Source organism: Elgaria multicarinata, chromosome 2 (genome assembly GCF_023053635.1).
Source record: "Elgaria multicarinata webbii isolate HBS135686 ecotype San Diego chromosome 2, rElgMul1.1.pri, whole genome shotgun sequence".
Lineage (NCBI taxonomy): Eukaryota > Metazoa > Chordata > Lepidosauria > Squamata > Anguidae > Elgaria > Elgaria multicarinata.
The window spans coordinates 100,700,007-100,714,199 of NC_086172.1; the positions used below are offsets into that span (position 1 = coordinate 100,700,007).

The 14,193-nt window shown below is 41.4% G+C and overlaps 1 protein-coding gene across 3 annotated transcripts in view; it reads right to left on the reverse strand.

Annotated features, from left to right (window-relative positions):
- SPON1 (spondin 1) overlaps positions 1-14,193 on the reverse strand; it is a 337,890-nt gene that overhangs the window by 206,512 nt on the left and 117,185 nt on the right. For all 3 annotated transcript variants that reach the window (XM_063117312.1, XM_063117310.1, XM_063117313.1), the window contains one exon: positions 12,013-12,161. In XM_063117312.1, the coding sequence (XP_062973382.1) occupies positions 12,013-12,161 (149 nt within the window). The remainder of the gene's footprint in view (positions 1-12,012; positions 12,162-14,193) is intronic.

The following is a 14,193-nucleotide window of genomic DNA, read 5'->3' on the forward strand; positions in this document are numbered from 1 at the left end:
TCACACAAACTAAAACCATTCAAAGTATAAAACAAACAGTATAAAAGCATGATATAAAATACACATTAAAAACTGATTAAAAACATACCATACATAATTAAAACATCTTTGAAACATCCTTAGCAAAACTGTGCTTTTGCTAAGCGTCGATTTACTGTGGCTTTTTCCACTGCTCTGCCATCACCACAGTTGTTTTTCTATTTGTCAGTGCTGGCTTTGGTTCGGGGTTAGGAAGTAGGCCTACCTAGGGGCGGATCCCAACACAGCACAGGCACAGGGAACACAGGACAGGGGGAGGTCTCGACAAGCTTTGTGATGGCCACCATTGTGATGTAAAAGTTGGGGAACAAAAGTAAGGGCAGTTAAGATATATGATGCATAAATTAAATGAACTGTAGCAGCATATCTGCACTGCTACAGGTTTTCATAGTTGCCATAAAAAAAAAGTTTTCATGTTTTCCCCAGTCCCTCGATATTTGCTCCCGATTCCCACCATCTGACAATGGCGCTGTGATTTTTCCCAGACTCACTCCTGCTGTGTAACTTTTGATTTCACTTCGCAGTAGTGATGCTGTGAGGTTTGGGTGGAATCAGGAGGCAAAGTGGAGTGGCCTTGGTGACTATACAGGACATTTAGGAAACTCTGGATGTCACAGCTGCACATGGACTCAACCTGTTTGTGTACATTGTGGAGGGATCCTATAGCAGGGCTGACCCAAGCTGCAAAGTGGGAGCAGTGTTCTTGTTATGAGATTAACCATTTCACATCTTCAGAGCCCATCTTCTGAACTTCGTCTTCAATCGTTTCATACCAGACTGGGAGACATTTTTTAATTTACATGCAGGCAGAACCTATGCTTCTCCTCTGTATAGGTTTTCTGTGCAACAGGCTGCACAATATGTGGTAAAATAGCTTTTCTTACCAATACAGGGCATTTAGGAGACTCTGGGTGTCACAATTGCCCTGAACCAAAGTAGCAAAATACAAATATGTCCTCAACTGCCATAGACTTTGATGGGATTGTGTAGTTTTGTGTGCTTTGTGTACATCAGAAAGGTACATATTTTATTGGAACCACTTCTCCTTACATCCTTTTCTGTGGGTAAAGATGGAAATGGACCATTTGTTAAGTCAAAAGCCAGTTCTAGCTTTTATCAACTTACCTTTGATTTGAAATAGCAATGCAAGAAAAGCAACAACCAGACTTTCACAAGTGAGGATTCCAATGCTTCTAGTCAGAACATGGACTCCCCCTGGTTGCACAAGCAGTGGAAATTTATTCAGGCCTCCCCCCACACCGTATCCCAATTAGGGAGACTACAATAACCAATTTTTAGCTTTTTGAATGGAAGATGCAATTGCTTTAGCTGACACAATAAAACCCAGGACACACAAAGGTTACACTCCTTTGCTGTTGCTCTTATTCATATAAAGAGCACAGAAGTTTTCCAGAAACATAATTTGACTCTTTGCATTACTGGCATGGGATTAATAAATAAAGGGGAAAGTATGGCGTCTTACCCTTTGGGGGAAAACAATTAGCAGCTAAGCTGGTTCACAAGAGGAAATGCCAGCTGTTAATGTAATGAAGAGTATGTTTTGTTTTAGAGCGATTGCTCTTTTCAAAATGAATGCTGTAGCTTGTTCTTGCTTGGCACATTATTTCCTTATAACCAAAGTAACGGAACGTATGCCTGATGCTCCACATGGCAGAGGACTTTTATCAGTTTTATCTTTGTATTCATATTTAAGAATGTGTTGGCCAACACCAACACCCCTTCCCCCAGAGAACATCAAAATCAACAAATATGACATAGTAAAGAGTAGTTGGAAGCAGAAGGAAACATAAACCGATTTGGAGAACAGGGAGAAAAAATGGGAATCAGCAAAAATAACCCTAGATATACCTCCTTAAAGAAGCACCCAGGAAAGAAGCCTTTCCCAACCTGGTGCTCTCCATTTGTGTTGAACTACAACCCCCATCCCCCCCATCCAGCATAGCAATTCGATCTGACTAACCTTTCAAATTAATCTTCCTCCTCATCTGACAGGTGAATTCTGTAAGGCTTTGGAAAACGCACCATGACTGTACTTGATCACTGTATTCTTTAACTCCTCCAACCCATTCTTCAGTGGCAACATCTCCTACCCTGTCTCAACCTATCCAGGGATTGAGACGACATGGATTCAGAACACCAGACCCTGAGAGGGTACATGTGCCATGAAGGATTGCACAGAGGGGGAGATTCCACCAGGTTCATCACATCCTGGTGGAGAGTCTGTTTAGCTAAGAATGCGGCTGAATTTTAGAACAAGAGGATCTGGGTCTGGGAAAGATCTTTGCCTGAGCCTAAGCAGAGCTCCTCCAAAGCAGCTGCCTTGACAGGCTTTGCCTGTCCACTTCACGCCCAACATGCCATCCTTCCTAATAACTGAGTAATTGCCAGGACATGGCTGTTGGCTACCTAGGGCCCTTTCTTTATTGTGCGGTGAGTTGCTGTTGTTGTTTTCTTAAAATGAAGCTGTTAGCAATCAGCAACTCTTCTCCCTGAATTAGATGGCACTACAAGCCAGGTTATTAAAGGTCTCAGGTGTGAAAACCAGATCATTTCAGGAACAAGTCACATTTTAAAATGTCAGTAGGTAGGGGGGTTTAATCTATGTTTCCTCCCTTTCTGATGGTGTGATTATAAATTACACACAGGATATTCCATCTTAAATTCTGCAGCTGCTTTCTGCCAAATTGATTTTGCTTCCAACTAATTTTAAATCATCCAGACTTGCCTGAAAACAAAAAGTAAAACTGAACAGAGTGGTTTTAGGGATGAGAAGCATCAAGATCTACTCGCTTACAAGATTTTCTTTTTAAAAACAAACTTCATTGTTTATCAGATAGAGCCACAGAGATGAGATTCATTAATTAACCTAACGTACGAATCAGAAATCTATCAGTTTGTTTAAATAAACATTCTCTACCCCTGCTGCCTCCATCCCGAGGCGCCAGGAAATGTTTAATAAGAAATGTGGTTTGTCACTTCAGCTCTTCCCAAATAAGAGAGCATAGCATGAAGCCAAGTTCACAGTGCACAGATTTGTCCATATAAAATACCACAATGCAAAAGAACCCAGACTCTAAGTTTGCCAAGTTCGTAATGAGAAGAGGTGATGACCAGCATTTCAATTTTGTAGAATTTCACATCCCACATGTCTTCAATCAAAACATAACCATGAACCCCTCACTTCAGTTTCTTACACATTGAGTAAACTTCAAATCAAATCAAGAATAACAGCTTTTAAAAGTCAAAGTTAGAGCAATATTACATGCAACTTTATTCACAGAGCCATTGCAGCTGTAATATATGGAACTGGATTTGCCCATACACCCTGGAATGAGGACATAACACCATTATATGGAATTAATGAAGGACCACAACTTTATTGATCACTTAAGAAAATCTGCAATAGATTAGCAAAAATACATCTCTTCAGGTGAGATCTAGAATGGATTATCTCCTGATATCTATATGGACGAACACACCCTGTCAAGCTGGGGGTGGTAGAGCGATATTCCTGTAACGATCTAGTTTCCTTGTGTTGTAGTGGTTAGAGTGTTGGAATGGGACTCAAGAGACCTGGGTTCTAGTCCCCACTTAGCTTTGAAGCTGACTGGCTGTTGTGAGGATAAAATGGAGAGGAAGAGAATTATGTATGCCGTCATGGACTCCTTGGATAAAAGGTGGGACATACATGTAACAAACAAATAAACTAAAAGTTAAATAGGATCTAATGCTATTATATTTTCAACAGTCTGACATCAAAAACCATCAGAAGTATGGTAAGATCAGAACCATGGGTGGGCTCCAGATTTAGTCATATTAGACGTAAATCCATTGAAAGAAATGGTTATGACTGGATTTGGATCCAGCCCAACGTATCCAGGCAAACCAGTTCTACACAACACCCACCAGATATCAACAACAAAAGTAATGATTGGAAGGGGGGAATCCGCCCCATCAAAATGTGATGAGATGCGATCTGTCGACATTACAGATCACTGGGCTGATGACTCCAGAAAAGGATGCTATTTAATATTCATGTAAAGAGAAATCATGCATGATTGCCCCTCTTTTCTCCTCATTTTGGCTATCATTTCATGGCAGGGTTACTTGCCTGAGTACCTCCAAATGATAGCCCAAATGGGCATAAATGAGAGGCAATCATGCATGAGTTCTATTTACATGAATGCTAACAGTATCCACTGCTGGAGCACACCCAAGTACACTTGAGTACAAAACACACAGACATGCATGCATGCACACATACCCACCCAACCAGCCCAGGAAGCCATAACCAGCATCCTACTGTCTATCTCTGGAAAGCAATGCTCATTCATTAAAAAAAAAGTGTTTTAAAGCTAACAAGAATTTACTGTAGTGCCCTGCCATTTACAGTGGGAGCTCTGCCAGAAGTGTGGGGGTGCAGTTTTGGTTCCCATCCTACTATGAGCTGAGCTCCGACTCTTCCCTTCATATGCACTTGACTCCATTCACCTCACCCCATTCACACAGGCAGTATCTGCAAACAAACATAAGTGCATGTGTCTTTCTGTAAGAAACCACAGACAGAGCCATGCTGATGAATTGTTATCGAAACTAAATATAGGTTATAGTTCGCAAGCAGAGAAGGAACCCAAGAAATAAAACACGGACACCAAAGCTTGTTTAACCATGTTTAAATTAGGGCCTCTTTATTTAATTAGGGAAATTTCCCCCTCCCTGGATCTGCGTGTGAATGTGCTGGAATCCTCTTAATTCTGACTCCAGGCAACTCGCCTGCCAATAAGGATGAGCTACTGAGTTGGACACAAGGGTCAGAGAACCTGCCCCCTTTATCAAGCTACACTTCAGTGTTTGGGGGACCAACCTGCGTCATCCCCACTCGGTGCTGCACAGCTCCGAGTAGGTGAGACAAGAAGGTCTTCAAAGGCAAGCCATATCCTGACACAAAAGCTACACAGCCCCCGAAGAGCAGGACCTCTGGATTGCCAATCACCATAAAGGTGCCAGAGTGCTCACCACCCTGTTCTAACCTCATTAAATTACCGCTCACCAATTAACTTATTTATCTTCCACTGCTAAGGATTGAATCCAGTATGGAATAGGTGAAAACCTGTGCACAACAAATAAATGCCAGGGAAAATGCCTACTTAGTCCCCCCTTCAAAGGGGATGACTGGCTAATCCCATACTGGCTAAGAGGGAGGGAGGGAGGGAGGGAGGGTGGGGCCAGAAATCAAAAGAGGCCAAGAGTTACATGGGGGGAGCTTTTATAGACTTGGTTCTGCCCATGCCTGAGGTTCCATCCCACCCACAAAGATGACCCTCACCCAAGCTGTACCGGTTGGGTGGGAATCCGACATCTATTCATTTACCTTGATGGACCAGAAATAGCTAAGAATAGACTTTGCCAAATAGAGATACATGCATACAAAGGGTTTCTAATGTTAAAACATCTGGCCACCATTCAATTATAGCTGGATTTAAATTCCGACAAGTTCTCTGCAACAAAGTTCTGCTCAGTTTCATAAATATAGTTCATGATGTAATCAACAAAAGTTCCATAAGGCAAACCAATGAGAGTTTTCCAAATGTCAGTGTTGCACCTGGTACTCTGAAAGTACTGGCCAAAAATAGAGTGAGCACTTACAGAGAATACTGATTTTCACTGTGAAAGAGAATTTTGAATCGCACCATCACTTCCCACTGTTCTGACATTTGGGCTTTTGTAGAATCAAACGTATCTAACATTAGACTCCTAAAACTTGCAGTAATACCATGCTAAGGGATAATTGAAACATCATGCATTTCTTCCACATAATTTTCACATAGGAAAAAGGAAACACACTTGTTATGTGCATGATGAATTCTAGGGTGTGCACTCTGCTCTGAAAATCTGAAAATCCAATGGAGCTCTGAATTTTCAGAGGGGAGAATGGACGGTTTAAAAACTGTTAAATAACCGCAGAGCAGAGATGCATGTCATCGAAGCTCCGATCTGTTTTTGGATAACTGTTCCATTATAGTCTATGGGAATTAACAAAAATGCTTACATCACCACCATTTTTAAAGATAAAAAGGTGAAACTTGGCACCATGATAGCTCTTAAGGGGAGTTTTAGCCATGCCAAGTTTGAATCAGATCTGTTCATCCCTTGATTTTTAGAATTTCTTAAATTCCCCCCTCAAACTATACCCCCCATAAACACACACACACTCCTTTCTGATTATGTGTTAATTCACTTCTGCACATTTATGGAGGGAGCTTTTCTCCTTTAATTTGTGATGCACAGCAGCTGTGCATCTTCAATTTCCAAAAATAGAGATCTGCCGCATTCCCTGACTGTTTGGTCTAATGGGGCAAACTGTTTGGTGGTGGGATGCTCTAGGGTTTAATTCCAAAGTGAAAAATTAGGTAAGTATGCATTAAAACACAAACTGAACAAATTGCTCCCCCATCCCTGTAGTGAAGAACAGTCATTGCCTGCAGAAGAGACTTCATGATTCATGTTGAATGCATTGGTGGGGGGGTTCCCTTCCTTGCTGGATAAATTGCTGCTGCCCATAGAAAGCAATGGAGTTCTCAGAATTTTAGTTAAAGCGATTGAGAAGTAGTATATCCACTCCACAATGAACACAGCAGTAAAAACAGGAGTTCATGCGCTTTCTAGCTCACAGAACCATCTTATATGGGGTTGTAGCAGAGTGCAGAAGCGGATCCTTGGATAAACAGGTCTGTCAAGCTTCATCTCACTGAAGTTCTCATTTTCCACCACCAATCTCATTCCATTCCAGTTGTATATCAGCATTTTTCCCCACACAGAAATGTGTACATAACTTTGTACCTTTTTCAAACATACACATTTTTGTACACATACACCCCCTGACTAAAGTATGTTTACATGCATTTTAGAGATGTACACAATTTTTAAAAACATTTTCCAAATGTGTGCATGTTGTCAAACACTTGTTTTGTTTTGATTTGCAGAAGATGTCACAAGCTTAGAAATGTATGGATTTCTGATAGCAATTTGTATTCAGTTCAAACCTCCAAACTACATATAGAGAGGAATTAGTAAGGAATTTCCATGTCTAAGAAAGGGAGGGACAGATTATGAAAGATACTGTAGCATTTGCAAAGGGATTATTTACAGGGTAATCTTATGTTTGTCTACTGAAAAATAAATCCGAATAGGGCTTATTCTCAGGTAAATGGGAATAGATAAATCTTCTCTCTCTCTCTCTCTCTCTCTCTCTCTCTTTCTCTCTCTCTCTTTCCCCCCACTCCACAGGTCCACTGTGTTACTCCAACGAAAGTGTGCAAAGGTCTGCAGCTTGAGACTTCCTTCAATATTTAATTGTCTTACATTTTATTTAACCTTTGAGGGCTTAAACATATATTATATGCATAAGAAACTAATAAAACTCAATCTTCTGTTACCCTACCTATGAAGCAACTTTGAAAGAGGCAATTTTGCATGAGAAATTAGTCTGTGCGTGTGTGTGTGTGTGCATGTGCATGTGTGCTGGTTAATCCTTTTTCAGCCCACATGCTTTGCCTAATGAAAAAATAATTTGCATAATTTGCAAATGAGGCAGCCAAGTGTTATGGAACTGGAATATGACAGCCGTGCTGTGACACCATCAACACCTCCCCATATTCCCATTGCACTTTTGGTAAGACGAAGGAGGAATGTAAGTATATACATTAATATTTACTGGTGTACATCCTCTTTTAAATTATCTTCTTGCTTCCTGGAAGTTAACACGGTCAGCACAAATGGATTGTCCATGCCCTTCTGACAGCTAAAAGACTGATATTCCAACATTGGAAGGATAAACGCTCGCATCCTATAATACAATGGATTAAAGATCTTCCAACACTTCCTACATTTGAACGATTGGTGCACAGACGTGACCTGCGAATGAATACTTAATGGATATTTGGTCTGCTTTTGCTGAAGTTTCTGTATAGTTCTTGGAAACTTGCATTTTCTCTCTCTCTCTCTCACACACACACACACACACACACACATGCACACACACTGATATAAAAACTATGTAACTACATTTTTCTTTTTTCCTTTTCTGTTGTTGAAACGTTGTAATAAAAATAAGTTTGCTTGCCAATGCAGCATCCAACTTGCTGATGGGAGTGATTGCACTCCTGGTCATTGTGGGGAAGAACCTATTGAGACCACTACATATTTCACCACACATAACAACAAAAAAGCTCTGCGCGATCAGCCCTATCTAGTCCAGGATCCTGTTTCTCACATAAACAAACCAGATGCCTGGGGGAAGCCCACAAGCAGAACATAAGCGCAACAGCATCTTCTCACTCATGTTCCCCAGCAATTGGTATTGCGAAGCAGTACCAGCACTAAGAAGCTGCATAATCACCATACAGCAATCATGATTAGGAGCCACTGGGGTATGGAAGCAACAAAAACCTCTAGTAATACAAAATTCATGTCATATCATGACATCGTTATATCATCACACTCTCAGTTTCCTTGTCCCCACAAGTGGTAACGCATAAAGGGAAGCCAGGGCAGTGAACACCTGAGCCTGATGTCATACATTTTGTATTATTAGACATTGCTAGGTAGAAAAGGAGAGCACCCAGGTCTGGTGTCTTGGGTGCAGCCGCACAGCCCCAATATTTTCTAGTTATGGCCTAAGCAGAACCCATTATTCACCTGTGGGAAATGAAAGAAGCCACAGTAGAAGCACAGTATCTCATTCTAATGGGCACACATTGCCTTCTGGGCATGCACACTTTTCTTGCTTAGCTAAGCAGACTTGGGTGAGACCAGGAGAATTCAATTATTCATTCATTTCACATTTGATATATGAAAACGAATCGAATCCCCATTTAAATTCATGCCTGAAAGTATTAGCTCAGGACGCATTTAGCACAAAACCTTTGTATGGCCTGAGGGAATACTCCTGGGTACAAATTTCTGCTGCTTGAATCACAGACAGAACTCTCCTTGAAGATAACAAGAGCCACGTATGCATATCAAATATCCAAATTTAGCCCTGGGGGTCAGGCATTGCCTTCAATTGCCATGTGTCTCTCCCTGTTCTGCCATTTCATGATGCTAATTCCTCAGCATTTATTTTTATTTTTTGTATAGCCCAGTGAGTGGTTTTCTTGATGTCTTCCTTTACTGCTGTCAAAAAATGAAATGTAGGCTAAAGCCACTCTGAAGGCAGATTTCTTTACAGATGGGGAAATCGTCATGTTATCCAATAAAGGGGCTGTTGCATGTAATGAATGCTTTTACCAATAGAAAGTTGATTTTTACCCTCAGGCCCATATGGCAGAAGCCCAATTTCTCTTATCTCTTCCCCACCACCCTCTTAAGAGAAAGAATCACACAGATGTGGCCTCAGCACATACCAGAAAGAAGGGTAATCAATATCATGTAACTCTCGCCTTAGGATAAGAAACAAAAAGAAGAAAGTTTACTCCATCTAGGGTGGCCACATATGAATTGCCCCCAAAGAGGAAATGCATCACTAAAAAGAGGACAAATGTGATTTACATAGTATTTGCATAATTTATATGTGCAGATGCAAATATTGAAATATTTATTATAATTTAAATAGAAATATAGTACACCTAACCCTACTGTGGAAGACTGTGACCAGGTGACCTTTAAGCCTGCCTGACCAGGTGTCCGTTGTTGATGGATAGCAGTACTAGTGGTTCTTTATCTTTATACTGGAATTGGACCAGCACAGCCCTTCCAATAGAGGACACCTTCAAATAGAAGGTGGTCTTCTGGCAGACCTTCCAACAGAGGACTGTCCTCTGTAAAAGAGAACACCTGGCCACCTTATCACAGCATACTCCCAAAGAGGAGTTCCAAAGTAGTTCCATATCTGAAAAGTAAATCTCTTGGTCAGTAGTGGCCTACCTTTTAATAGGGGAAACTAATACATATTGGAAAAACTGTGTCTACTGTCCTCCTCATTGATGATATGGACCAATATTGTAGAAGAGGTGGAGGCCTGTGAAAAGCCAATCAGATTGAACAAGACATGGATAACTTCACCCAGCCCAAGCTAAGCAACTGCAATGTTGATTAGCCCAGACAAGGACAAACTTGAAGCTTGGCAGATATTCAATACACAATCACTTCCTAGAAAGTCCAAGTTAGAAAAGAGAGTGGTATGGTTTTTGCTGTGTCTAATAGGCACAAAATACTCTTAGCAGAGATTAGGTTTGCATGCTCCTGAAATCGGGGTTTGGGACTTTTTTAAAAGGAAGCCAGAATGTCAAACAGGCCACACCTAATTGGCTTACAGTACTCCAGTTCATACATTTCACTATTCCTTCTTTCAAACTGGATGGAACCATGTGCTTCTTTTCATGGAATCAGTATTGTATTTTAAATATAACCATCCCAACTTGCCCAACTTTCATAACTAGCCATGATGGTCAAGGAACATCTTGTACAGGTCTTCAGTGTAAACAACTTAGTCATCCAACAAAACACAACAGGAAGAGGTTCCAGACCAGATATCCTCAGTATAAACTTTGATTCCACAAGCAGTTAGGTCTATAAACAATTCAGCAAACTCTGTCACAGCAACCAAAGTTTCCAGTTTAGCCACAAGTTTGTGGCCTGGTTTGCTGCCTGAAGCAAAGGAGAAGATTTAAGATGTTGGAGAAATACACAACAGATTCAAATGAGTTCAGATTTCGATGAAACTGACCTCTGGATTCTGCAGTGGAACAGCTTTTAGATTCTACAGACTTGCAGACCATTTGTCACTTTAGGGACAGGATTTACACTAATGCTCAATAATGCACATTAATGCGCATTAGCACCAGCTTGGATCGCCTAATGCATATTAGCGCATTTGTATAAGAATGCATTAGCACTAATGCATTAATGCAAATTAGCACTAATGTGAATTACTGCAGGTAGAATGAAATTCTGGTAAACAACAACAACAATCAGGTTCCATCAACGAGCAGATGATGGAACAAAAGATGGCTGACAATCTACGAAACACAGATGAAATGTATTTAACAAAATCTGTACATCCCTAAAGATGATTCCCCTACCCCCATTCCACACAAAGAAGCTGAGTGGATTAGCAGTTGAAACTTCATTCAATACTGGCAATAGAAGACTATCATGCACTGTTCCCAAGGCAGCAGGCTATCTTGTGGGAGGGGTGCAAGGCAGGCCACGTGGCACACACAGTTTTGTCTTCCAACACCTTGCCACCACTTCCTGCCATCCATCCACCACTTACTGCCTGAGGCAGCTGACTCACTCTACCTAATGGTAGGGCCTGCCTCTTTGTTGCCTCACACTAACAGAGACATTCTTCTGCAGTTAGCCCTGTGTGTGTTACTTCTAAGAACATTAAAGGGAGTTTAAGATTATAGCATTGATTTTTCTGACCATGGTTGTATAAGCCTTGCTACGTTAGAGACCTATTCCCAGAACTTGGACACCATCTATCATCACATTTCTCATTTCTACCCACAAATTTGACCCCACTTCAATCCAGGACAATGTAAATGGCAATAACTCGCATGCCGTAATGACTTCACGCTGTGCATTTTGCAGATGCTGCAGGTCATTTACACATTAATTTCCCATTGATTTGAGAAAAATGCATGCTAAGGATGCTGTGCAAAGTAGTTCTAAGCCAAAGCGATAGATGTAGTCTATGGCTCAATGTTTCATTAAGAAGAGAGTGAATCAGAATGTGGCCTTTAATGAATATTCAATTACGGGGCTAAATCTTAAAATCATTATCCAGGGAAACCTGAATTGACTTCATTAAGGTTTGCTAGAATGGTGGTTAAGAATTATAACAATAACAAGATCTTTCAGAGCTGTGTTATTAAATATTTTCAGCTCCTGCCAGGTATATTTTTTAACAAGGTATACATTTCTTTCAATAGGTTAAATTACAATTACCTGTTGCCGAATTTCTTCTTCCATTTTTACTGGTGATCCCAGCTCTGCAACCTGCTTAACTCCTTCACTGGCGTAGCCTCCATATTCCCAAAGTACGTAGTTCTTTGAATGAGATCCACCAATGATTGCAGACCAGTGGTTGGCTCGCCCTTTAACCAAAAAGGAGAAAGTATCTCTGAAGCATTTATGTAACAGTGGATAGTGTACTTCCATTGACCTTTGCCCGCACAGGAGTGGAAGTAAGAAAACAGACATTATTACCTCATAGAAAATAGACATTATTGCAGGACTACATTCTGAAGGCCTCCTGAAGGCCCCTCTTGGGAAGTGTCTCAATTGACTGCAGTTCTTACTGATAACAGAGTCTAATTTTATGGCTTCACATTACATTGTTTCAGTCAATTAGCTGTCTTCAGCACTGGACGTATCATTTCTCAGAATGGAGGCCTAACATCCAATCAGTCTGAAATCTGTCCGATGCCTTAAAGGTGCCATATAAGGCTGCAGTTTTCATGCCACATGGATGGAAAGCATCAAAGTTATAGGCAACAGCATGTGTTGCTTTGGAATCAATATAAAACTAAAAGGAAGAACAAAATTAATGTGAGAGTAACTAATGAGAAACGAAACAAATAATCAAAAGCTGAAATTAAATGAAATGCCAAAGCACATGATACTTTCAAGATGTAGCTAGTGGCTTACTCTAGAGCAGGGGTGAGCACAATTGGAAAGTCCGGGACTCCTGCTGCCACCGCACCACAAATTTTGTGGTGCTGGTGGTGCTGGTAGGCTTTGGTGATTAGACCGAAGGGAGCCAGGGCTGCTCTATAGAAAGTACAAGGGTTTCGAAGGAGACCAGAATCCTAGCATAGGGGTAAGAGGGCTTAAACCCATCCCCTCACTATAGGCCTGATGGTAATCTATTGGTTCTGGCCTGGTTTAAGTTGATGAAGTACATAGATTGAGGGCTCAGCTACACCTAAGGCCATAGAGGGAGGAAGGGGGAAGGATTGCCAATTTACCTGCTTCCATGATCCTCCCCCAACTTCTATACAGCCGCACAACATCCCAGAAGGGAAGAGGGAAATCGCGGGTGCCAGTTTTTTAATTTTTTTAAAGAAGAGGAACTGGTCACATAGCCCTGATCTGGGGGAAAAGATAAGTAAAAAAACCAAACACCTCCACCCCCACCACCCACCCCCCACCACCCCAGGGATGGTAAAATTGCTACCCCCCCGAAGGGCAAGGAGCCACCCCGCACAGCTCCGTGCTGTTTGAGGACCCAGGAGCCCATGCTGCACCAGCTGCAGTCCTCGGGGGTTGTCCTGGGACCACAGAAAAACCAGGAAATCCATAGTTGCAGTTACCCTGGGGAAAGTCTCTAGTCATCTCCAGTTGACCTCTGGATCCCCTCTGCATCATTTGGCCTCACAGGGACAACCTAGAGATGACCCTGAGATATAAGCATGGTGCAGACATGCGCTGACAGAGATTTTATGTTTATTTATTTTGTTGCTGTTGTTATTGTTGTTGTTTTTAACATTGTTGTTACTCACTCTAAGGCCTTTGCTAGACCTACCACATAATCCTGGATGGAGGAGGGGTGATCTCGCATTGTGATTAATGCGAGATCTCACCCTCGTTTATATGTAAGGCACGGCAACCTCCGGAAGAGAGGCGTTGCGCCTGCCATTTTTATTTTTAAAGAAGATGGAGCGCACGAATGCTCGTGCACAAAGGTAAGGCTTTTAAAAAAAATCAAACTTATTTCCCCACTCCCCCCACCCTCCCCCCGACGGGCACAGATCCTGGCTCTGTGTGAGTAATCGCACGGAGCCGGCTCAAGCCATGGCAATGGGCCACACCTTCCGCGGTCCCGGGCTCAAAATATTATTCTCTCAATATTAACACTTAATTTTAACTTAAATTTAAATCTTACTGTTTTAACTCTGTATTTTAATCTTATATCAATTTTGCTGTGTGATTTTATCCTGGTTGTGCTTTTTATACTGTATTTTGTAATTGTGCTTTTAACCTGTTGGTTGTTTTATTGTGGTTTTAATTTTTGTGAACCGCCCAGAGAGCTTCGGCTATTGGGCGCTATAAAAATGTAATAAATAAATAAATAAAATAAAAGTGTAGGGTTGTTTCTCAGGGCCAAGGAGGGTTGATCCCTGCCTG